The sequence below is a fragment of the Gopherus evgoodei genome, chromosome 10 (genome assembly GCF_007399415.2).
Source record: "Gopherus evgoodei ecotype Sinaloan lineage chromosome 10, rGopEvg1_v1.p, whole genome shotgun sequence".
Lineage (NCBI taxonomy): Eukaryota > Metazoa > Chordata > Testudines > Testudinidae > Gopherus > Gopherus evgoodei.
In genome coordinates this window covers 57,932,144-57,957,285 of record NC_044331.1, presented here as the reverse complement: position 1 = coordinate 57,957,285, position 25,142 = coordinate 57,932,144, and the positions used below count along the sequence as shown (strand labels likewise).

The 25,142-nt window shown below is 37.6% G+C and overlaps 1 protein-coding gene across 9 annotated transcripts in view; it reads right to left on the bottom strand.

Moving 5' to 3' along the window:
• The window catches only part of RBFOX1 (RNA binding fox-1 homolog 1), a 2,538,143-nt gene that overhangs the window by 1,002,409 nt on the left and 1,510,592 nt on the right, over positions 1–25,142 (bottom strand). For all 9 annotated transcript variants that reach the window (XM_030577473.1, XM_030577470.1, XM_030577474.1 and 6 more), the window contains exon 5: positions 16,580–16,627. In XM_030577473.1, the coding sequence (XP_030433333.1) occupies positions 16,580–16,627 (48 nt within the window). The remainder of the gene's footprint in view (positions 1–16,579; positions 16,628–25,142) is intronic.

Below are 25,142 nucleotides of genomic sequence, written 5' to 3'. Positions count from 1 at the left end.
ATATCACTGAGGTTCCCATCATTTCTACCCGGTAGCCATTTTAATATGCCACTTGATACAGAACTTCTCCCCCACTCAAATGAAGAATCATTCCCCACCTCTCATAGGCAAACAGTATTCTCCTATTTATCCAAAACTCCACATTATCTGAATCCCTCCCTAGTCCCCAAGCATGAGCTACATACTGCAGAGGACATATAGCTCATGCTGGGGGAGAAGGAAGGTGTCATAAACAGATATTTAAGGGTTAATGTCTCTTTTATCTGTAAAGGGTTAACAAACAGTGAACCTGGAACACCTGACCAGAGGACCAATCAGGAGACAAAATACTTTCAAATCTTGGTGGAGTGAAGAAGTCTTTGTGTTGTGTTGTTTGTCTGTTGTTCTCTCTGGGTTCTAAGAGTGACCAGACGTACATACAGGCTCTCTAATCTTCTGTTCACATTTAGTAAGTACAAAATTAGAAAGGCGGTTTTAGTCTTTTGACTGTTTTCTCTATTTGCAAATGTGTATTTTGCTGGAAAGATTTTATCTCTGTTTCTTGTACTTATATACTTAGGCTGGGAGGGAAGATCCCCCTGGTCTAAATGAAGCTAATAGACCCTGTAACATTTCCCAACTTGATTTTACAGAGACAATTTTTACTTTTTTTTTTCTTTAATTAAAAGCTTTTTCTTTTAAGAACCTTTTTATTTTTTGATTATCTTGTGTGAGATCCAAGGGGAGGGGGTCTGTACTCACCAGGGGAATTGGTAGGAGAAAGGAGAGAAGCGGGGGGAGGAAAAACCTGATTTCTCTCTGTGCTAGTCACTGTCTCTCTCTCCGAGAGAGGAGAAAAGTGAATTTCCTCTTTGTTTTAGATTCATGGAGCTTGAATCTGTATTGCCTCTTGGTGAGGGAAAAAGAGGAGGGGGGAAGGTGACATTCCTCTCTGTTTTAGGATTCAAGGAGGTGAACCACAGGATCTCCCAGTGTAACCCAGGGAGGGGAGTATCTGGGAGGAAAAAAGGAGGGGGCAATGGTTTATTTCCCTTTGTTGTGAGATCCAGGGGGTCTGGGTCTTGGGGTCCCCTGGGAAGGTTTTGGGGGGACCAGAGTGTACCAGACACTGCAAGTCCTGGTTGGTGGCAGCCTCTCAGATCTAAGCTGGTAAATAAACTTAGAGGAATTCACGCTGGTACCCCATCTTTTGGACTCTAAGGTTCAGAGTGGGGGTCATACCATGACACAAGGGATCTGGGTAATGTGGAGGTTTGCATAAGAGAACAGAGACCCCTGTCCAGGACAGGGAGGCCACACTGTTGCTGAATGGTTTCTGTGGCTGTGCAAGTACCTCTCTGCAGCCCTGCTGTCATGGGAGTTAATGACTGGTGACACCTGATCCCTGCAGAATGTGGTGCAAAAGCACATTTTGAGATAGAACTATTTAAAATCAGTGTCATCCCACCCTGTATTAGGATTGCCAGGCATCTGGTTTCTGACTGGAACACCTGGTTGAAAAGGGACAGCACTGCTTACCGGGCCATTAAAAGTCTGATTGGCCACCCACAGCAGCCAGCATCTCCCTCTGGCTCATAGGCATAATGGTGCATGGGGGCTCTGCATATTGCCCCTGCCCCAAGTGCCGGCTCCACAGCTCCCATTGGCCGAGAAATGTGGCCAAGGGGAGCTGCGGGGGCAGTGCCTGCAGGCAGGAGCAGTGCACAGAGCCACCTGGCCCCTCTATCTAGGAGCCGGAAGGACATATTGCTGCTTTCCAGGAGCCGCCTGAGTGAAGCACCTCCTGGAGCCTGCACCCCACACTGCCACCCACGCACCAACCGCCTGCCCCAAGTCCCCACCCTTACCCTGAACCCCTCATTTATGGCCCTACCCCAGAGAGAGGGGAATGGAGTGAGAGGGGGTGGGACCTAAGAGAAGGGGCAGGGCAAGAGTGGGACAATGGTGTTCTAGTTTTCTGCAAATAGAAAGTTGGCAACTCTACCTACCCTGTAAATTTGCATCTGCCTATGGGGTATACACATAGGATGTCAGGTTATTAATGGTAACACGTTTAAACTAATCTAGGTAATGGAATTGTAATGACAAATCTTAGAATGCCATGGATTCAATCAATTTTTATATAATTCACACAGTATATGTATTAAGGGCTTGGGAAAGGTTATTATTGGAAACATTATTTTCAAGAGTACTATGCTTAGCAATGTGCAAGAGAGTAAAAGCTGAATTGCTAAGCCCCATTGCTGTAATTTGTTCCTCAGTCCCAAATCCAGCATTTACAAAGAAGTCATAGAACACTTTCCAGTTTGTAGCAGGTTGATTTAACATGCCCATGCAGATTTCTGTATAATTTTAAAAGTTGACTCCCCTCTGTATTTTTAGTTTTACAATTGCTGGAAAGTTACTTCGCTAGATATAGTCAGAGTAAATTTGAATCTGTTTATAGACTTAGACTAATTATTTTTCAGCATATTTTGACAGATATCTCCCATCAAATTACCCTTCAGCCATTAATTCTCACTCAGTCTTCTTAATACTCCACTTGATTGAATTGTATACTACAAATTAATTTTTAATTCCCCTTTTAAGAGCTTGGTGGGCTTACAGAAAAATGAGTTAAAATAATATTGAGGTAAAATATAAATTAAAGGATTTGATGGAGTTACACCATCAATTAACTTGGACTAATGACTTCTGTTGAAAACTTTCCAAAAACTGTATTTGTAATAAGGTACTTATTCTTCTGAAGAAAAGAATCATAGAACTGGAAGGGACCTCAAGAGGTCATCTAGTCCAGTCCTTTGCACTCAAGGCAGGACTAAGTATTATCTAGACCATCACTGAGAGGTCTGTGTCCAACCTGCTCTTAAAAATCCCCAATGATGGAGATTCCACCACCTCCCTAAGCAATTTATTCCAGTGCTTAACCACTCTGATGGTTAGGAAGTTTTTCCTAATGTCCAACCTAAACTGCCCTTGCTGCAATTTAAGCCCATTGCTTCTTGTCCTATTCTCAGAGGTTAAGAAGAACAATTTTTCTTCCTCCTCCTTGTAATAATACACTTGAAAACTGTCCTGTCCCCTCTCAGTTTTCTCTTTTCCAGACTAAACAAACCCTTTTTAATATCTTCCCTCATAGGTCATGTTTTCTAGACTTTTAATCATTTTTGTTTCTCTTCTCTGGACTCTCTCCAATTTGTCCACAACTTTCCTGAAATGTGGCACCCGGAACTGGACACAATATTCCGGATGAGGACTAATCAGTGTGGCGTAGAGTGGAAGAATTACTTCTTGTGCCTTGCTTACAATACACCTGCTAATTAAAAAAAAATGCAAACATCATTCTGGGACATAACAGTGATATACTGTTGACTCATATTTAGCTTATGATCCACTATGACCCCCAGATCCCTTTCCGCAGTACTCCCTCTAGGCAGTCATTTCCCATTTTGTATGTGTGCCTTACTAAATGGAGTACTTTGCATTTGTCCTTATTGAATGTCAACCTATTTACTTCAGACTATTTCTCCGGTTTGTCCAGACCATTTTCAATGTTAATCCTATCCTCCAAAGCACTTGTAACCCCTCCCAGTTTGGTTTTGTCCGTAAACTTTATAGAAAGTGTACTCTGTATGCCGTTATCTAAATCATTGATGAAGATATTGAACAGAACCGGACCCAGAATTGATCCCTGCAGGACCCCCACTCATTATGCCCTTCCAGCATGACTGAGAACCACTGATAAATACTCTCTGGGAACGATTTCCCAACCAGTTATGCACCCATCTTATAATAGCTCCATCTAGATTGCATTTCCCTAGTTTGTTTATAAGAAGGTCATGCGAGACAGCATCAAAAGCCTTACTAAAGTCAAGATATACCACATCTACTGCTTCCCCCCATCCACAAGGCTTGTTACCTTGTCAAAGAAAGCTATCAGATTTGTTTGACATGATTTGTTCTTGACAAATCCATGCTGACTGTTACTTATCACTTTATTATATTCTAGATGTTTGCAAATTGATTGCTTAATTATTTGCTCCATTATCTTTCCAGGTACAGAAATTAAGCTGACTGGTCTGTAATTCCCTGGGTTGTCCTTATTTCCCTTTTTATAGATGGGCACTATAATTTGTCCTTTTCCAGTCTTCTGGAATGTCTCCCATCTTCCATGTGATGTTTAATATCAATAAACCCTAAAGAATACAAAATTCTGCTTGTGATGTGTTCATTTACATTTTCAGGGAATATTATCAGGTAATTTTCATAGTTCTGAACCATTTAACTTCATGACAAGGAGCAAATACAAAAAAACACTATAGAAAAACAAAGCAGGCAAATAAAACTTTACATAATGCAACTATCCTCAAACAATCCAGAATTTAACAGAAGGGTATTGGCATCCCAGTATCTAAATGATCAAAAACTGCTTTTGAACAAACAGAATATCAACTGAAAGGCAAGAGTGCAAATCATATTAAATGACCAAAATTGTATTATTCTTCAAATTTTCAAAAGAAACAGTGTTATTGTTTTTGATAAAACAGACCACAGAAAGTACATGATTCAATTTAGATATGGCATCAAATCAGATCTGAAAGTAAACAGATGTTATAAATACCATTAACAAAAATATTAGCTGAGTTCCTAAGATATCTAAAATCCACAGTCATGTACCAAAAGAGGAGACTTGCATTTCAGAGGTACTGAGGACTCAGAATTTCCACTTACATCAATGAAATCATTAAAGTATGAATGTTTTGCCTAAGCAAAACACCACTGAATCATCAGTCCGTAATCAACGTGTAAAATGTAACTATTATATATTGTCTATTTAATATACATTGAAAACAAAGGACAAAGGGCAAGGATGACCATGTCAGGTTGTTGATTCACAACCACTGTATAATAGTTGTAGTAGTAACTTTTACTGTAATAGAAGGCATAATGACAGGTGTGAATTGGAACTAGGTATTATTTACATTACCCTCCACTTGGGGGTGGGGGAAAGAGAAAAATAGCCTCCAATTTGTTTTAGGAAAGGCATTTCCTTGCTATTCCCCACTTTGCACCACAGGCATAAAAAGAAAAAGAAATAGCTGCTCCATAAGAGTCAAGAAGAAACCGTTCCTTCCAGACTTAAATTATTAGAACAGGTGCACAGCTGTAAAAGATTTAGGAAAAAAAACATAAAAAAGGTTTAGAGAAAGATTCATCACATTAAAGCTCTGAAGGTACTTTATGAACAATACCAATCAAGTGCTTACACAAAGGCAGTGGGAACAACAATAAGAGGGGAAGCCACATCACAAGTGTGCATATTAGGATTTAAACCATTTTATTCTCATGTCTTAACTACAGGTTTTCTAGCGTAACAAAAATATTGTCAACGTGCCTTTTGAGCACTCAGCTTGTGTAAGAGTCATGCAGTCCAACACATTGACACTTCAGTGGGAGGTCAGATTATTGTTTTGGCACCTCTGTCATCTGCTGTCACTTCAATTCCACTTTATCAAATTAAAGATTGCTAGATGCAGTTGAATTAAGTGGTGATAGAGGGACATATACACAGGAGAAATTGTCATCACTTGAATTGTGAAATTCCATAATTACAGTCTACATAGCAGGAAACAATAAGCAATTCTATTCTGATGGATTTGTATTTCCTTATGTTAGAACTGTCAGGTTTGCTGCTTAAAGTTAGGCTCAAAATTGTGGTGTGAGTTTGAGTTCTCTAATGATAGATATAAGTCACTTTTTCATAAAAGCAAGTAAATTGGGGACAATTTAGACGTATTACACTAATTAATAGCAATGAGTGAAATCAAGAAATTTGAAGTTTGGGTCCAATTCACATAAGCATCCAAAAGCTTACCTCAAGTTTATTAAAACTTCAGGATTTAGTAAAGTTGTGTTGAGAATCTCACTTCAAGAGCCTTTGAAATATTTTAAGCACCTCTTCTCTCAACAAAAAATGGTGCAAAAAGAGCCTCTCATGGTATTTTGTACCAGGCTGGAGTTTATAAGTCATGTAACTCGAGTCTCTCATTGAAGTTAATTAGAGGTTCTACTGGGAATCTTTCCATTTACACTTCAGTGGGAGTTGGGTTGGGTTCTGGACCACAAACATATGATTACATGAGTTAGGTAGTTATTAATATTCCAGCATGAGAAAAAAGTAGCTTCAGATTTAGTTCATGTGTTTTTAGGATGCAATATTACTTTGAAAAATCTGAACTTATTTCCAATTAACTGAATATAAATAATTAGTCAAAATGTTATTCATTTTAGCCACTCTCTCCCCTTCTATTTTCAGTGAAATATATAGCGAAGAAATAAACAAAACACACAACTGTGAGGACTGTGTCTAGTGGTGAGAGAAGACACTCTAAGTTAGGAGCTCTGTGTTTTGTTCCCAGAGATACCTATGATGCACACCGTGACACCTTGGCTGTGTGTCCTTTCCATGCTTCTATTCCCCCACGTGTAACTCGATTAATATTATAATTGCATTCCTGGTGTTTATATTTAATGTTTGTAAAGTGCTTTGAGATCCTATGACAGGAGGCATTAAAAAGTACAAAATATTGTCATCAATAGGCAGTGAAAGCCATTACTACACATACCACATTCCTCAAGAAGATAATTATGTCACTATGGGGAAATTTTCTAACTAACTGACCTATCACGTTATTGGCCTAATGCACACCATAAAGCTTATTACTCTCATAAACCCTCAGCACTCAGAGCATGAAAGTGTTGAATTTCTGTGTCAAGAGGCATCTCAGAAGTAGTCTCTCTGTGAACTACTTTCCTGCTGGAGGACAGAAAATGAAGTGAAATTTCTTGAGTGACCTTGAACCACTGAGCTAATAACACTTAGCTGCTAGTTAATGGTCAGCATTATGGTGCCTCCAGGGAACACTGTAGAGAATGTCATTGCAGATTCCAGCAATGGTAAGTCTATAAAAAAGGAAGTGGTCTGAATCAAACAAAAACGTAGAAACTAAACCAGGGAACAAAATGTATTTGTCAGACTGAAAATGGAAGGGAATGGAATGCAACTATCTGGCACAGAACATCTTTTAAACATAGATTCTACTCAGTTTGCTGCAGCTCTAATTTTTTTTTAATTCCAAAATACCATCAAGAAAAAGATTGCAGTTGCAATTCTGGGTCACTTTCAACCAGTGCTTAATTTATAATGAAAGAGGTGCTGAGGCTCAAGCAATTTTCTTATTTTCATAACTGACAGGGCAAGCCCAGAGTTGCCAGGGCTATGAGGGGCCGAGGCTCAACCCTGGCACAAATTATGCACTGACTTCAAACTCATGTGTGATGGAACTGAAAGGTGACATCTTGATAAAATAGCATGGCACCACAGATTACCCAAAATACATTTTTAGAATGAACAGCTACTTTGTGCCAATCAACTGCTATATGCCTTTGACCCCAGTGATAGAGTAGAAAAGGAGAAGAGAAAATATCTTAGGGCATGTCCATACTAAAGCTAGGAGGGTGCTTTCCACCTCAGGAAGACAAACACTTTAGCTTTGCTTAAGGTCACATGCATGTTAAAAGTAGTTGCGTGGTCACAGTGTCATGGGCGGCGGCTTGAGATTAGCCACCCAAATACGATCCTGCCTGATCCCCAGGACATGTAATTGGCTGGATAGCCCAAGCTATCGTCTGTGTCACCACAGCCACACTGCTGCTTGATGTGCTAGCCTCAAGCGACTGTCTACCTGCCTATCCATGCTATAATCACACCTTCACTTCACAGTGTAGACATACTCTTATTCTCAATCTCCTTTAGTATTCTTGTTCAACATGGGGCCCACAATATTCTCTCTCCTTTCCTGCACTTGAGGCTAAAATACAGATATTTTAAACTTCTAGTAATATTGTGAGTAAGTGGTTGCATGTGGACTATTTCTGAAAGAGGATATAATACTGTTGGCTGGATTCTCAGCTAACATTAATGGGTGAAACACCAATGAAGGCAGACTTCATCGGAAGTCATGCCAACTATATAGCTGTCTCCGTATCTCCAATGTTCTGATCAAGAACAGTGGGTAGATACTATGTTCCTGTGCCTTTGCCCTAGGACAAAATTTGCTTATCAACTGGAGGGGAATTTAAATTTTTTTGGAAAGATCATGATTCTGACTTGAAAGAAATTTAAGTCCTGAGACATATGGATATTTCATATTACCTAACATTTTATAATAAACATGTGACATCATCACAGGATAACACACGTGGCAATACACAAATTAGTGAAGTTCTTCACATTTGCTATGGCAATCGGAGGAGAAGTTAGGGAATTTAGTCTCACCAGGGAATATGGCAAGTGGGATGTCACTACCACCTCCACAAGGCTCACAATATTTAACCAATATGTTATGTCCAGGGTTTCATCCCCTTTCCCCTAACCCGCCTATTTGCTATTTCCTTTGACTATATATTCAGACTTTTATAATTATTTGTTTTGCCTCCAGCACACTGTGGTAGCCAATGGAAAACAGGTTCCGGAGAGAACAAAGTGCAGTAACCTCTGCAAAGAGGAAGACACACAGTATGGCTAGCTCCAAGGGCTCAAAAAGCATGAGTCAGAAAACATCTTCAATTTGGCTTAAAATAATGAGATTTTTACAAAAATATATTTTGGATTCTTATTATTTGGCTTCTGATGTTTAAGCCTTGAGCAGTTATGGTTCCAAACGTCTCTCTGCAACTATGAAGTTAGATATCTTTCTTTCGATCAGAGCTGAGAATCTTTCATAGATACATGACTCAAGGAGAAGAGCTTTCAGAAAAGTACCAAATATTGTTAGATTTGGGATAAAACTGGGAGAGAGCAGGCAACGGTGGAGAAAAGAGTCTCATACAATAAGCACAAAGAAGACTAATCTAGGTTGCTGGGAATACACAGACCTGTAACTCTCTGCCTTGCACAGTGAGGAATTTACTATATAGATTATGCCTGAATCATGTTCCAGATTAAGCAGTTCTGAGATGGAATAATTTCATGCCACTAATCATTCCCAACCCCAAGTTTTTTGTTGCAGAGAAATCACACTGAATATATATAAAAGGTTCAATGCAGGGAAGAAGAGAAAGATCTACATCACAAAGTAGATTAAGTTTTGATGGCTAATTAAATGTACTCCCCTCCTCATTTATAGGCTGAAAGCCTGAAGGTAAAGACTAATCTCACACTTGAGAATTACTCCCATCAACTTCAAAAGTTAGACAACAGAAGTAAATTCAGTATGTGGGAACAGGAAGGTTGACAATCACTTCATTCAAAAATCTCCACCTTTGAGCCAAAAATAAAATAGATGGATGGACCAGCCAACTTATCAGCTGTAATTACTGACCTAAAGAAACTCCTTTAAAACATGATTTTATTGTGTGCCTTCCAATATTGCTTAAAGGCCCCAACTGCATCTGGGACCCCATTGTGCCAAGGACAAAACAGGAGAGGGCTTGTGCCTCAAAGAATTTCTAGTCTAAATAGACAAGAGACTAACAGTTACAGACAAATGACCAACACACCATTTGTGAGATGCACACACGGTACATTTCTTCACATAACCCCCTCACCCTCCTCTATGAAGAGCTGCGATAGACAACTTCTTGCATTGTCCTTCTTCACCTTCATTGACCTTCCATTGGACCATACACCCTATGAAAACACATCTTAATTCGAGGAGAGGGGTGGGGGGGGAGACAGGGTCATCTGCAAAATAGTCCGCTAAGGCATACTCTCTGCCACTTCCATCCCTCGGTGTATGTGGGGAGTCGGGGTCCCCATGCTCATTGAAAGGGTCGGGTGGCAAAAAACATTCATGTTATACCATCCAAGCATGAGAAGCAGTTTAAGTTTAACCATTTCTTTGGAACTGAAATATCTGGTTCTGAAATAGAAATCTATACAAATTATTTGCCTTCACGTTAAAAAAAAAGTTACAGAAAAGCAAAACTAATATGTATTTTTTTCCTGGACCACGTAATAGGGAAGCTGTTTGAAAGGGCATATTTTATTATGCTAATTAACAATGATAGGTACATTTCTGAAAGCTCAGAGTTCATTCCTAGCAACCATCCTAAAATCTAGGTACCTATTCAAAGGTTATTACCATTTCTTAAGTCTTCAAAATGTAAGTAAAACCTCACTTCTTCAGAAGATGTCTAGCATTTCTCAGTTGGAAATATCACACTAATACCCTTATTTTTTAGATTTCTGCAAAGGGATACTAAAATGGAGGAGTGTGTTGGGGGGTGGTGGCGCAGGGGGGCACTTAATCTATTAAAATTCATAATTATTTAAAGTTTGATCCTAGAAATAGGCAGTTTCATGAGCGATCCAATAATTGTTTTTATATAAACTGTTTTGTTCATTATTTTATATATATAGGGTAAACTGATTTTTCAGCAATTTAATATTTCTCCTAATCAAAACCAATATGAAATTAACATATTTGTATATTTAGATTGAAAGACTGAGGACATTTTGAGCTATTATTGTAGTGTGGAAATCACAGCCATTGTTAGAGAATTAGGAAAACCAACTGTGATTCCAATCCTATAAACACTTAAACATGCTTATCTTTACCCTCATGAATAGTCCAAATGACTAAAATGCCTTATGACTGAAATGCCAGCACATTCAAATGAAGATGAAATTCTACTCTTTCCTAGACAAGAGAGATGTAGATCTTATTGAAATTAAGCTTATCGATATCCAGTGTTATTTTTTATTATTAACTAGAAAATAGTTCCCATTAATTAGTAACAACATGCTTCATCAGTGGTATTTTTTATTATAAAAGAGCAAATAAAAGGATGCTAATGTTGCATGTCCTAATTGCACTGGATTGTCTCTGGTGCCCAATGCAGATGGAATCAGAATATTTCTTTGTATTCCTTCAGGCTTTGTAAACTAGGTCCTGAACTCCTACTACATGGTTTCAATAATTCTATTGGGAAAAGTGTGTGTGTGTGTGTGTGTGTGTGTGTGTGTGTGTGTGTGTGTGTGTGTGTGTGTGTGTGTGTGTGTGTGTGTGTGTGTGTGTGTGTGTGTGTGTGTGTGTGTTTAAACAGAATACGCCTGTGATATATTTATTTAATGATTCCAGAATGGGTTCTCTACGAGTTTGCACCCAGGACCGAAAAGTACAGATCTCTATCACCTGAGCTAAAGGAATGAACTGTCAGATAGCAGAAGCAGTAATTGGATCAACCGCTAGAGGGGAACATTAAATATTTTCTACAACAGTGTTACAATTAGATTAAACTACTTTTTTGTTTGTTTCCCCCAGCCTCCCTGAAGAGCTCAAGTTGATTCAAAAAACTTGGGGAAGATGAACAGAGAGGACAGACAGAGAAGCACAAATAGAAACATAGTTAAATATACTGTATATATTTTGTGATTTCCACTTGCAAAAACTAGGCACAGGTATAACCATACTAAAGCTCAAATATAAAAACTTTCCGAGTTGAGAGTTGTATCTGTATCAAATCAACTGATAAAGACAGCAGACAATGTCTGTTGGTTGCGATTTTGCATGCTCCCTTCATCAAGGACACTCTTGATATTTGCCACAATGATGTATTCTCAAAACAATTCTGTGGTTGGGCTGTCTGATTCTCTCTGCCTGTATGCTGTCTACAATTGTTCTGTGAGAGAGTCTGTCACATTATGAAAAGTGCAGGAACCAAAAGCAGAAAGGCAGGAGACAGCACTAATAAAAAGATCACCCCACTTCCCTGCCCAACAGCTCTTAAGCAGCTGTAGGCAAGGTGAAATCACAGAAGAGCCCTCCGGGAGATGCAGGGAGAGGGCAACAGGACAATAATCATATGAACAGAGGGGTGAGGCATTCACAGTGTTCCATGAGTCCTATAACATGAATAAAATCCAGCTCTCCCAATCTTCAGCCTTAAGCCATGGTATTCATCCTTAGGACACAAGACATCTCATCTTCTCATTCCCCCAATCCCCTCCCCCCAGTTAGTTTTTTTTCTTTCCTCCTGGTCATCGGGAACTTAATCTCAAATATTAACGGACTAGTGTGTATAACAATGTACATCTCTGTGATGAATGGTCATGGTGTGGTGTTTAAAACTTCAGGAGACAAAACTTCAAAATGATTACGTTAAACTCTCTGCAAAAGTGCCACCAAAACGCATACCAGTTAAGCCTCACTTACACCCTCACAATAATAGGATTTAAGGGGTGCTTAGGCTCCTTGCTGGCCATCCGCACATGGGCAAACACCCATATAGATGAAACATCACATTTTGTTTATTCACAGATAACACCACTGTGATGCATCATCTCTAGTTATGATGGGTCAACACACTATAGTACACTGCAAGATATTGTTGCCAGAAAAAAGTTATTCCCATTATCAAGAAATGATATATCCTTGATGCTACGTTACACACTATTTTACAGAAAAAAAATAAAATTTCTACTTGTTGGCCTATCACAAAAGTACTCCTGGTGAGACATAATGATTAGACCTGGAAATTTGTCCGTAAGAAAAGAAACACGTTCAATAAAACAACAGAAACCGCCCTACCACTCCTTTATCTGGTTCATTTTGTGGGGGTTTGCTTGCTTTGATGTTTGAAATATATTATGTCCCCACCAACACGACAGTTCCAGTTTCTGATGATCAGAAATGGTTTTGCTGAAACACCCCGATAACATCTGTTCTTGAGTCTACACATTTGGTCTGGAAATGTCACAAGTGGTACAAATATAGACTCAAACTTCTGGATGTTTATCCGAACCAAAACCAAAATCAATCATTGACCTAACAGGGAGTAATATTCAGACACAAGCACAAGTAAGGGTTAAGGAAAAGTTTACAAAGAAAGTGAGTGACAGAAAGTGAGTCCTATATCAACAAGTCCCAATGCAGAAGAGTAAATTAATATTATATGATTTGATGAGTCACTGGATAAACAAAAGATCTTTAAGAGAAAACTAGAGAGAATGTTAAAAAATCTGTACTCTGCTAACTGTTGACTTTCTTTCCCAGTGAAACATATTCAACTAATGTCTCACTTCCTCATGCTTAATGTGGGACTGAGTTACAGTGTTTGCCAGAAATGCAATAGAAAAAAAAATCCATGTATTTAATTGTAGCCATCTAACATGAGATATAGGACATACAACCTTAATTAAAAGATGGGCTAAATATACTTTTGTGGCTACAGAGTGACACTGTATATAGAGGGACACTATAAAATGTAAGTAACAAGAGACGTAAAGCATAGTCAGATAATATATTAATGAGTTTGCAGCCTAATTTTTTTCTGGTTATGGACAGCCTACTTTGCCAACATTTGTACTATAAAAATTAACCAACAAGTTTCAGAATTTTTCCATTTTAGGAATTAAAACCCAAGCCAATGGTGTTCAAAACTTTGGTGCCTAAAGTTAAGCTCCTGAATCCATATATAAGCCTGAAGCATGTACTTCAAGTGCCCCAGTAGTCCCTCTGATGCACTTGGATGAACTGGGGCCCTTAATAGAAGTGGCCTGACTTTTAGAGGTGCTGGCTGAGCACTTGCTGCTTACACAGACTTCATATGAGGCTGCACATGCTCAGCACCTCTGAAAATTAGGCCTCCACATTATAGGTGCCATAATATGGATTTAGCAGTCCAACACTAATCTTGGACCATCTTCAAATCTGGATGACTAGTCATATTAATTTTAGTAGGAGACCTAAGCAAATGTGATCTATAAACATTTTAGAGGCTCTGTGAGAGGCAATTATTCTAAAGTTTTAAGCAATTCTTTTTTAATACCATATTTATTGTAAGAGACACTAATTTGAGAAGAAAGTCAAGGATTCAGTTCTTTCTTGGAGTTGCAGATATTTGTTGTAAAGCATTTTAGTTATTAGAAACTATTCCATTTGATAGCCTATAAGTTCAAGAGCACTGCACAGATACACAACCTTTCAGCTTTTATTTCATCTCTGCAAATATAGAGGTTAATTTTACCATTAGTTTTCATAGTACAAATTAAAATTATCTACCAAGCAGTCACAATATCAGAAACAGCATGACATGGTGACATTGTGCTCTGAATTGGGTGATTTTGTCAGTATATACAGTTGTCCTGCAAAAAATCCCTCTTAGCCCCCTCCCCAAAAAGATTACAAAATATATGTAGGTTTTTCTAGATCATTGGGAACACTGTGTGAAATATATTAAGATGAAAAAATTTACATCTTATGTACCATACAAAACATACGCAAATAAATCCTATAGGTACAGTGCTACAGAATGTAAAAGTACTCTGATGTGGAAATCTTCAGTACAAAACATCTAAAAAACTTTTTAAAGATTTTCTCAAAACAAAAAACATTTAGTTTGTTTTACTTCTATGAATTGATGATGGCGTTGAAATTTTGCACTGGAAAAACCTTTAATCTTCCCTCTCTGAAAACTGGGTGGGGAGACCATTTAACATCTTCAAGCCAATATGGGGAAGCTAACCCAGGATGCCAATGAAACGTGGTAATGAAGACAGCACAAAAACATGTTCAGCCATCCACCCAACTAAGACGAAGGAGATAAGCAAAGGGCAACTACAAAAAGAAAGGTCAAACAGGAAGTACAGAAAAACTGGCAATCCAATGTAAACTGAAAATATTTTATCACTATTTACAACAAAAACAACATACTGTGACATGTGAATGGCATAAAATTAGTAATGTAGAAAAAACAATCAAAATCTGAAGCCCCAGAATGTTATGCATTTTATTTTTAAGGTCTGAGGCTGTTTAAGTTAATCAGAATATTAACAGCAATGAGGAAAAAAATAAATTTCATGTTCAGGGAGAACATATTTTTTTAAACTTCTAAAAAGACATTCTTCCTTTATCTATATGAACTCTGATATCCTTTATTCATAGACAGCATCACTAAATGTAATCAAAAGCATTTTTGAGCTCTGCTATGGAAAGTCATTCAGAAACAATCTGAACAGCCAATGAAACACTGCTATATTTACTTAACTTCTAACCATGAGAATTACAACATAAGATTAGTTCTATTATGTTCAATACTCGCCTGAGTTAAATATTTAATATTCCTATCTTTAAATAGAAAAAAAAATCCTATCCTTGGTTATTACAGGAATTGTATCACCACAGAAGCTTGATAATTCTGGTCTTCAAACATCTAACACTATTTTCATCTGTATTTGAATATCTTACATAAATTCCTAAATATATGCCTTGGTTTGGCTGAAAATAATTCCCCCCCCACTCCATTACTGAGGTTATCATATCCTTCTCATATATTTCAGCAAGGCAAATGAGTTTTATGATCACTTATACTGCTGCAGTACTTCCAATATTACATTACATCATAAGTAAAAAGAAAGTTGACACAATGCTGTTTGAGACTTGGGAAATAATGCATCAATTATAAGCTAATTTCTGAACAACACATAACCAAGGCAAAAATCAGACTCTTAAAAACCTGGTACTCACAGAAAGAGTTAAATAATTTCATTTCTGAGGAATAAAGGAGTTGTTGAAATATACTGTCTCCAACACCAATGTTCAGAAAGAATGTTTGTTTGGAAGGTGCATCAAAGAAGATTAACACTATTATATGCATTCCTTTATTTCATGGCATAATTAAAGGAATGCTAACATAATAAAGAGCTGTGGTTTCAACATACAGTTTGGACAGGGTCATGTTAGTAACATGAGAATAAGATCTTTCTTCATTTATCTTTCCAGGTTGGAAAAGACCAATGCTCAGCTTAAGCATTTCTTCAGAAAAAAGACCTTGGTTGAAGTCATCAACTATCTGGTAGAAGTCACTCATTTAATATCAGTATTACATTTTAACAAAGAAGGATCCCTCCTAACATTACATATTACTCAGTTTTTAAGTTAATAAATTATAATTATTACTCATAAATCTTTTAATGATGAGGTTTAGATGAAGGAGAAAAGTGAAAAAATAGATATGTAGAGCTTTATGTACTTTTTTGGACAATTACAACTGGAAAAGATATTTTCAGAGTCAACTCCATTCCACATCATCAATTTAGCAGAGAAAGAATGCATTGCCAGGCATTGATAAAACATTTTGAAAAGTAATCGTCAGCTGGATATTCTGAGAATACCGTACTTATTGCAACATACTATAGTTTATTAACAACTCCATCACATAAATTCTCTGCAGTAAACACGCCCTACCAAGCACAATGGAAAGCAGACTTGCAATAGAGATAGGTTTTACACTGTTTGTATTATATGCTCAAACAAAATGGAGAGCTGCAATTCCCTTCAGTAGTCAAAACAGTGTCCACATAATCTATATTTTCAAGGCCTAAAAATTTTTTCCATCATTTTTTCACATAAAGGCTCATTTAAAGCTAAAATGCACCTCAGTTAGAAACCTCAAATTTAGACAATTTGATTTAACTTAAAATTATACTATACTAATAATGATGATTTGATAACCTTTAAAACACATTTTTTCACCAAGTGGATTAACACAAGTGACATTAAAATTAATCACTTACTTTTCTGTCTTCTGTTTCTACACAGGAACTGCACTCTGCTTTAGTATCCTGAGAAGATAGGGTAGATGAAGAAGGGGAGGACAAAAAAAATAAATAAATTAAAACATAGGTCAGAGAAAGAACCACTTTCACAGAGCACATACACCATGGTTATTGAAAAGTCAGAAGAAAGAAAGGGTACCAAAGTCCTGAAAGCGGTTTTTCAACCCATTATCTTTTATTGCACTGAGCTTTCTTTTCTTTTTCTTTTTTTTTGGTACACACAGTATCTTTAAAGTTACCGTGTTAACTTGTAATGGCCTAAAATAAGCTTAATAAACTTTATGAGAAGCAGATGTCCCTTAAGCTCAAAGATAGGGTTCAAAGGTCATAAAACACAAATCTGCTCAAATACAATGAGACCAGCACAAAAAATGAAACTCTAACCTCTTTCAGTTTGTAGGATAGTTGTTTATGTTTTGAGATAAAATAGTTTTTTTGTTGTTGTTCTTTTTAACAACATTAAAGTTTACAAATTAACCTCTAGCATAAGTGGAACTGACACTATTGAAGGCAATAAATCTGTTTGCTGAGAACAGTGAGGGATCTGCCCTTAAAATTTTGACACTATTACTGTAATATCTAGTGTTGCAATAGTTAACTTTGTCTCATTTTTATATTAGTTGGCTACTTTATATCTTGTAGATATTCAGTTTTTTGAAACTCACTTTGCAATTGACCCTTGCTTTTTTATACTTGAGTATATTCAAGTCTATTGATTTTCAGAGACTCTAGCTTTCCATTGACTTCAGATGGAGAGTTAGATGCTCTACACACCGGAAAATCAGATCCCAAGTTTATGGACTTCTTATTTATGCATGCAAGACTCTGATTTCCATTTAAGGTCCTTTCCTCTGCCCTGTGATTGTAGTAGTTTAGCCTTGTTTATACACAGATAGTACAAATACTTGGAATCTCACATCCATTTTCAGTTTAACTATGCAGTTCTGCACTTTTATTATTTGCTAATTCTAAATATCAGGCGTCTGCTTTTACTTCACAAGATATGCACAGACAATTCGCTGTATAGGTAAACCATACTCTTAATTTTATTATTTCTTCATGTAATCTTTAGTATTTGTAAACAATCTTTATAATAAGTTTGCAGTCAACTAAAATAAATGGAGGATTAAAAGTGGCAAAATTTTGTTTGCTTTCTAAACTCAATGTACTCTAGTTGAGTGTGTGAGGCTCCTGTCTTCATTTAATTACTGCAAGAATAATGGTTTATTGTGAAAAGTGTTGTTTGGAGCAGAGAAGGCTCAGGTAAGGGAACTTCCTGCAGGCCCTGACTTGCCTTTCCTTCTGCTCCTTCAATCTAGCAAGTTACTCTGATGTTAGATTCTCTCCTCTAGTATACAAATATAAACCTTCACAGAGCTGCAGTGCCTTCTCTGTTGGAAGAAAGTTGTGTTAGCTTAGAACATTTAAGTAATTTACATAACTATTTCTTGTACACATAACTGTAACGGGAATAGTACCATTCCCTATATTGTCTTGCATATGTAATTTTCTGAGACAAGCATAAAAATATCTCCAAAAATTGGTTCATTCAACAACATTCGAGTATAAAAACTATTTTATTTTTGTTTTTAAATGTGTTATCACTGGTGTTTTAGTTGGTTATCCACTTTCTTCAAACGGTACTTTAAGTATGAGAAAATCTAAGACTATCCTTCTTCTGATAGCCTCGGCTATTAGCTGAAATTATCCTGCTACAAAGTCTGAAACGGCAGGTTCAAGGCTGCTGCCAGATAGTATTTTCCACAAAATTACCCTTCCAACAAACTTGCAGAGAGTTATGAAATAAAGCAAACCATGATCAAATTAAACTGAGAGATCTCATTTGGACAGGCACAATGCAAGATTTCCCATGCACCTCAAACCCCAGCTCTTTAAACCTTAACCCCCATAGCAGGTAAACAAAAACAGAAAAAAAACAATGATTTTTTCCTGGGAAAATGAGGGGATGGGAAAGGAAGAGAGATAATGGTTTGTCTGTTTTTTTTTCCCAAAAAGTTTCCTGCAAGATTGTTTTTTTCAACCAAAAAATAAAAAAAGTTTTTTGAAGATGTTTTTCAGTAAAAATATAACAGTAAAAGGTGTTCGTTTTCAAAAGCAAACTTGGTTTCCTGAAAACAATTTTAACCCCCCCCCAAAAAAAAAGTTAATTCTGCTAACACACCTCAATCCATACCTTTAATGATCCTTACTAGTGCCATGCTGAACATTTGTCTCGCAGAGGTCACGTTATATTTCATGAAGGGTTATACTCAAGCATTTTCTTTCAACTTTGACTCATTGCAACATCTCTCTTCCCAATTTATAGGGAGGAAAGCACCAACTATCTACCAGCAGACTTTCTTTTAACAGAATCCACTTCAGCTTATTCTTCTCCATTTTGCAAGCAGGGAGGATACAAAAAAAACCACAAACAAAACAACACACCACCACCACTTCTAATATGATACTAGTGCAGGCTTCATTAGTCAATGCTTTTCACATGTTTTCTATGTCCTAGAGCATCTTTTGGAGATAGTGGAATGTTCTTTAACATATTTACTGCTTCATTAAAGTTGAATAATATTTCATATTAACAAGGACAAAAGTGCCTCTATCTCACATACTGACCCAAATTAAATAAGTGCAGAATAAACTGGCTCACCTTAGAATCAAGATGCAGCTATTGCAAACAAGCATGATGCTAAATATTCCTTTGTAAAGACCTCACAATCCTTTATTCCTCTACACCAGGGTTCTCAACCTTTTCCTTTCTGAGGCCCACACAACATGCTGTAAAAACTCCATGGCCCACCTGTACCACAATAATAGTTTTTCTGCATATAAAAGCATAAGTGCTGGCTTGAAGTGGTTTCCATCACTGGGTTTGGTTCAATGGCTTTCAGCATCCCCACTATACATTTTTTCCTCCAGGCCTCTGTATAAAAGCCAGGGCCAGTATTAGAGGATAGGGCAATTGACAAGCGCCCCATGCCACAGGTGACCTGCAAAGCTAAGTTGCTCAGGATTTGGCTTTCTACCCTGGGCTCCAATCAGTCTAATGCTATTGCTGCTTGGTGGACCCCCTGAAACCTGCTCATGGCCCCCCAGGGGGGCCTCAGACCCCTGGCTGAGAACTGCTGCCCTACACTGTCCCATATGTTCTGTACTTTGTTATTTTGCCATTAGCCTTTCCCATGAATTCATTTTAACACCAGAATTCATAAACATCCACTAGTTAGAAGAGCCAGTATAGAAAACTATAATACTACTTCACCTGCACAAAATAGAACACATCTTTCCTCTCCCTAGTTGTATACAGGAATATTTTGTGTGCCTCAGTCAGCCCCTTCCTAGGAAAGGGAGCAGTTAAACACAAACAACCCCAACTGGGGAGGATTTGAGGCTTCTCAGCTGCAAGAATCAGCAGTTAGTAGAAAAATGAGACTGCAAAGTTACTGCTACCAGAGATAAGAAGGCATATTTGTCCAGTGGATAAGGAATGAGAGTTAGATGAAACTGAGATACCATCTGCATTATCACTGACCTCATGTGTGATAATGAAACATTTAATCTCAGTGCTTCTTGTGAAAGAAGGGTAATGATACTCATTACACGCCAGACCCCCTTTGTAAAGCAAGTTGAGGGCTGTGTAGGTGAAGTTCCAATGTTACTCAGTGGTCAACAGTACCTACATGTATTCACTTATCTTTGAATCTCCAAAAGAAGCAGATCGGGGTGAGGGCCTTCCCCTGTCAGGAATCAGGACTTGTGGCAAAACCAGCCTCTGGGCAACTAAATTAGCCCAGCTGGCCTGTAGTAAGCTCTTTGATTGTTTGGAAGAGTCATCAGACTGGCTCTTAAACCCAGCAGCTGCTCAAACGTTTGGTCCCATGGCTGTGATAACTCCTGTCTTGGCTCATTCCAGGTAACCCAGGCCTAAGCTATGGTTCTGTTTCCTGATTTCTATTCTGACCCTTGCTTCCAGCATCTGGCTTCTGTGATAACCACTAAGGCTGACCACTCACACCCAGGTCACTGACAGTTCCATTATAGCTTCAGCAGCAGAGATTTTAACTGAGAATGGTGCTCAAGGACTGGAGCAACTAGAGAAACCCTTTGTTATTTTATAGTTTCTCTTAATCTTGGGTTTTTACATTTTAAAATGTTTGTTTGAATCATTTCTGGCAACTCTATCCCAGCCACCATGGAGGTGGCACCCCACAAGACAGTAATAGCCACTTCCAATTCTACCTTGCTAAAATTCCTGCCTTCCTGTAAATAATTTCTGTGCACTACTCAGTAAATTCCCGTAAGAAGACATTGCCTTACTACAGGAAAGAATGAATTTTAAAGGAGCAAAGATTAAAGAATACACAAGTAACAAATTTTGCATTTTTTATATCACTAAAAGGAAGCAGTGGTGTACAGGGACAATCTATGATAGGATGTAATTAAGGCTCTATTTTAGACCTATACTTTACTACTTAGTAGCTGGATAGCAATCTTTAATTTATTGATTATATTTCAAAACGACAACTAGTAAGAACTCCTGTACTCTTGGAAAACAAGGGGAAAATGCTGGATTTCTTTACAAGAGTATAGTTTGTATATGTCATAGATTCATTACTGATGCACAATAATAGCAGGTAAAAATTTTTTTTAAAAGGCCCTTTTTTTTTTTTAATTTCCTGCTGAGGACCATGCTAGTGCCACAGAGAAAGCCATCTGGCACAAGCACCACAACTGCCATCTTTCCAAGATTATTCAATTTACTCGTCACAATTAATTTACTAAACCTGAATGGGTTTGTTTTTGTGTGTCTGTTTGTTTTAGAGGATACTATTGGTGTGTCATCCAACTTAGATCAACATTTAAGGACCCTAAGGAAATTGCTCATTTTCTCAATGTTAGACTCAAATTGGAAAAATGTCACTTCTGCAGAAACAAATTGTTATTGGTGTTGCGCCTTGTATCTCTGATGTCTTCTGGTGGTCTATGACCTGGCCTTTTCAAAGCTAAAGCAGTCACTACTGGTAATTTAGCTCAGACAGCAGCTATGGCAGTCTAAGTATCAAGAGTTTTCATGGTGTTGTGCATGCATATCTGCACCTTCAGTTGCCCAAAGGAAAGAAAACACTTTCTGAGACAACTAGTATAATTCTCTAGACAAGTCATACCTGGCTAGTTAAAAAAATTGTATATTTGAATTTAAACTATTTATAAATATGCTTTCTACTTCTTACACATACCTGTTCTAAAGAATGGAGTCATAGTAGCTACTGTTGAACCTATGTTGTCAAAGGGAGTCATTTGTAAAAGGGAGGGTAGAGAATAAAGACTTTGGAGGGGGCATTCTCCACTGCGTGATATTTAAAAATGCTGGGTGGTATTTTCCACAAGCAACAAGATAACAAAACTGATCTTCATGTCTGTCTGTGAGTGTGTCTGTGAGTGAAATATCTCGAATGGAAGAGTCCTTTAGAATTTAGTAGAGATTACACCAATAGGAGTGACTCTAAAATCTTCTATGTTTTCTCAGAAAATGAAATGTTTTCTATAAAATTAGTAAACCAACCAATAGAATTTAGTAGAAAATTATATTCCTGATATAGAATTGCTCTCTTGAATGCTCTCTTAAATTCTATGGATCTTTTTTATGGAAGTGATTTAGCAATACCTGCAGTGGAACTCCCCATCATACCGTTTAATCTGAATGCATGTTGTTCCATTATACCTCCAGTGTCAAAGCATAACAAGTACTTAGCCAATTATTTGCGATATGTTTTCCAAGTCTTTGCATGTGAAAGGAGCACTATAAAAACCAAACTACTGTCTTGTTCATGGTTTTGTGCAACACCAACCAGGAACCAAAGAAACCTATTTTTTTGCAATGTATCAGGAGCTGCATATAGGACAACATATAACTTCTGAAAGTTTTACTAGTACTTGAATAGAGATGCTGAAAACACTTATACACAATGCTTAACTTGATAATGTGACTACACAAGACAGTAAAGAATAGAGAATAGAATGTAGCGGACATAATACTCATTTTAATCATCTGAACAATTTTGTACTTGAATTGGTTTTGGAATTACTTATACTAAGCAGTTTTTTTTCCCCTGCTCCTTTTTTGATTATGCTAGTTTTGATGATTCGTGGGGTTCAGAGGGTTTATAGTTTAAAATACTGGTCACTTTGGAGACATATCTACTATCTTGATTTTTATCTTAGTATTTTATATTAACACCCTTGCCCTGCCACTTCTGAGGCTCTGCCCTGTTCACTCCATCCCCCTCCCCTCCATCGCTCACTGTCCCCCACCCTCATTTGCTCATTTTCACTGGGCTGGGGAAGGTCCCTTTGCAACCTGGTGTTCCGCTTGAAAACCAGACACTTGGCAACCCTATGAAATACAGAAGCAAAAGAAAGGTCCTGGTGATGTAAAAGAAGAACATTCAAGGGCAGCACGAGTCTCACTCATGTTTTAACTTTAGGTTGAAGAGAAGGCTCTGAACAACTTGTTATGCTTCAATAAAATAAAAAATAAAATAAGAATCATTAGAATGGACTAACTCAAATAATAAATTGTGACACCTAGAAAATTTAAAATATATGTAGATATTGTCCAATAGGTTTTGGGGGGCTTTTTTCCTCACCAATGTGCCTCAACCCTTTACCGGAAGTACCAGCTTTAAGTAGGACAGTATGGTACTAGTGATGTAGCTGGTGCTGGAAAACAGTGTTTGAAAATAAAAAAATAGGAAGTCAATTTTTGGGTCAGATCCTCTAATTCCTATTTGCACTGAGTAGTTCTTTTGTTACATTGAGTTCTACTTTTCTCCATGTATCATCCTATAAAAGAAAATGGAACAAAGTGGTAGTAAAAGTGGCAAAATTATGCCCTTTAGGAACATGTACAGTGTACACGGAGCTGCAAAAATGCAGAGGGAAACATAGTCCCTGTAGGGCTGGATTTACGGGATTGGTGGGGAGTTGCCAGTCAGTCAGTGAAATATAAGAACAGAGTGAAGTGAGAGCCCAGCTGCTGTTTTATTGCATAATTGTGAAAGTGTACTTGTGTTTTAAGACTTGAAGCGTAAGTAGCATCTAATAAAGGATATAGAAGAAACAATGTTTATTTGTTTATATTTGGCATGTATAAATACAGATTTACAGATCCTAGCACACAAATTTATCATCTTATATGACCGGGATAAATCATGCATTCAAATTGTGCATCAAAGTTGTGAAATAAGCTACAAATGCAATAAAAATAAAGTATTTAAAAGTTTAATAAATGGAAGGGGGTGATGCTAAAGATATTCCTCTCCTGCGGTGCCACTTGGTCTGCCAAAGAACCTACAATATAGGTCAATGTGAGAAGGAAGTGCATTCTCTCTGGCTACTCAATCTCTCATCTGTTAAAAACATCAGTTGGTGTTGATAATGTGTGTAACAGCCACAGGAAGACCTTTCCACTAGAAACTACACTTAGAACAAACTCGTCAAGAGTCTACTAATCAGCCAAAATAATTTCTGGCCACTGCTGACCTGCTGTAGATTAGAATCCTCAACATAAAAGTGCAAAACCTAGCTCTCATTAGCTCCTCCCTGAGTCCTTCCTTTCTTCAGTATGAGGCAACAACAAAATGGTGAGCAGTAGTAACTCCTAGCAGGGAGCCAGTAAGCCTGACACATGCGCCATATATATAATAAATTGGGATGGAAGAATTTAAAGCTGATTCAAAGTTAAAGTTTAGGCTGCAAAATGCAAAGAAAAACACATTACACGAAACATGGAAAGAAACATAAAAATCACAGAAATGTAGGACTGGAAGGGACTTCAGTACGTCATATAGTCCAGTCCCCTGCACTAAGGCAGGACTGAGTATTATTTAGGTCATTCCTGACAGGTGTTTATCTAACTTGTTCTTACAAAACTCCAGTGATGGAGATTCCACAGTCTCCCTAGACAATTCGTTCCCGTGCTTAACTACCCTTACAATTACATTTCCCAATGTCTAACCTAAATCTCCCTGGCTGCAATCTCCCTGGCTCAGAAGCTAAGGAGAACAATTTATCATCCATCTCTTTATAAGGATCTTTTATATACGTGAAGACTCATCTTGTATCCTCTCACCCTTCTCTTCTTACCTACTAAACAAACCAATTTTTTCACACTTTCCTCGTGGGTCATGTTTTCTAGACCTTTAATCATTATTATTGCTCTCTTCTCAACTTTCTTCAGTTTGTTCACATCTTTCCTAAAGTATAATGCCCAGAACTGGATACAGTACTCCAGTTGATGCCTTATCAGTGCCTAACAGAGGAGAAGAATTACTTCTCATGTCTTCCTTAAAACACTCTTGTCAATACATCCCAGAAATCCTCCTCCTTCGTGTACTTCAAGGATGGTGCCATTCATTAGAAAATACTTAAAATGCCTATATTTACCACGTTTAAATAAAATTGCTTATGCAATGCTGTTGGACAAAACTGCTATTTCAGATATTGATAT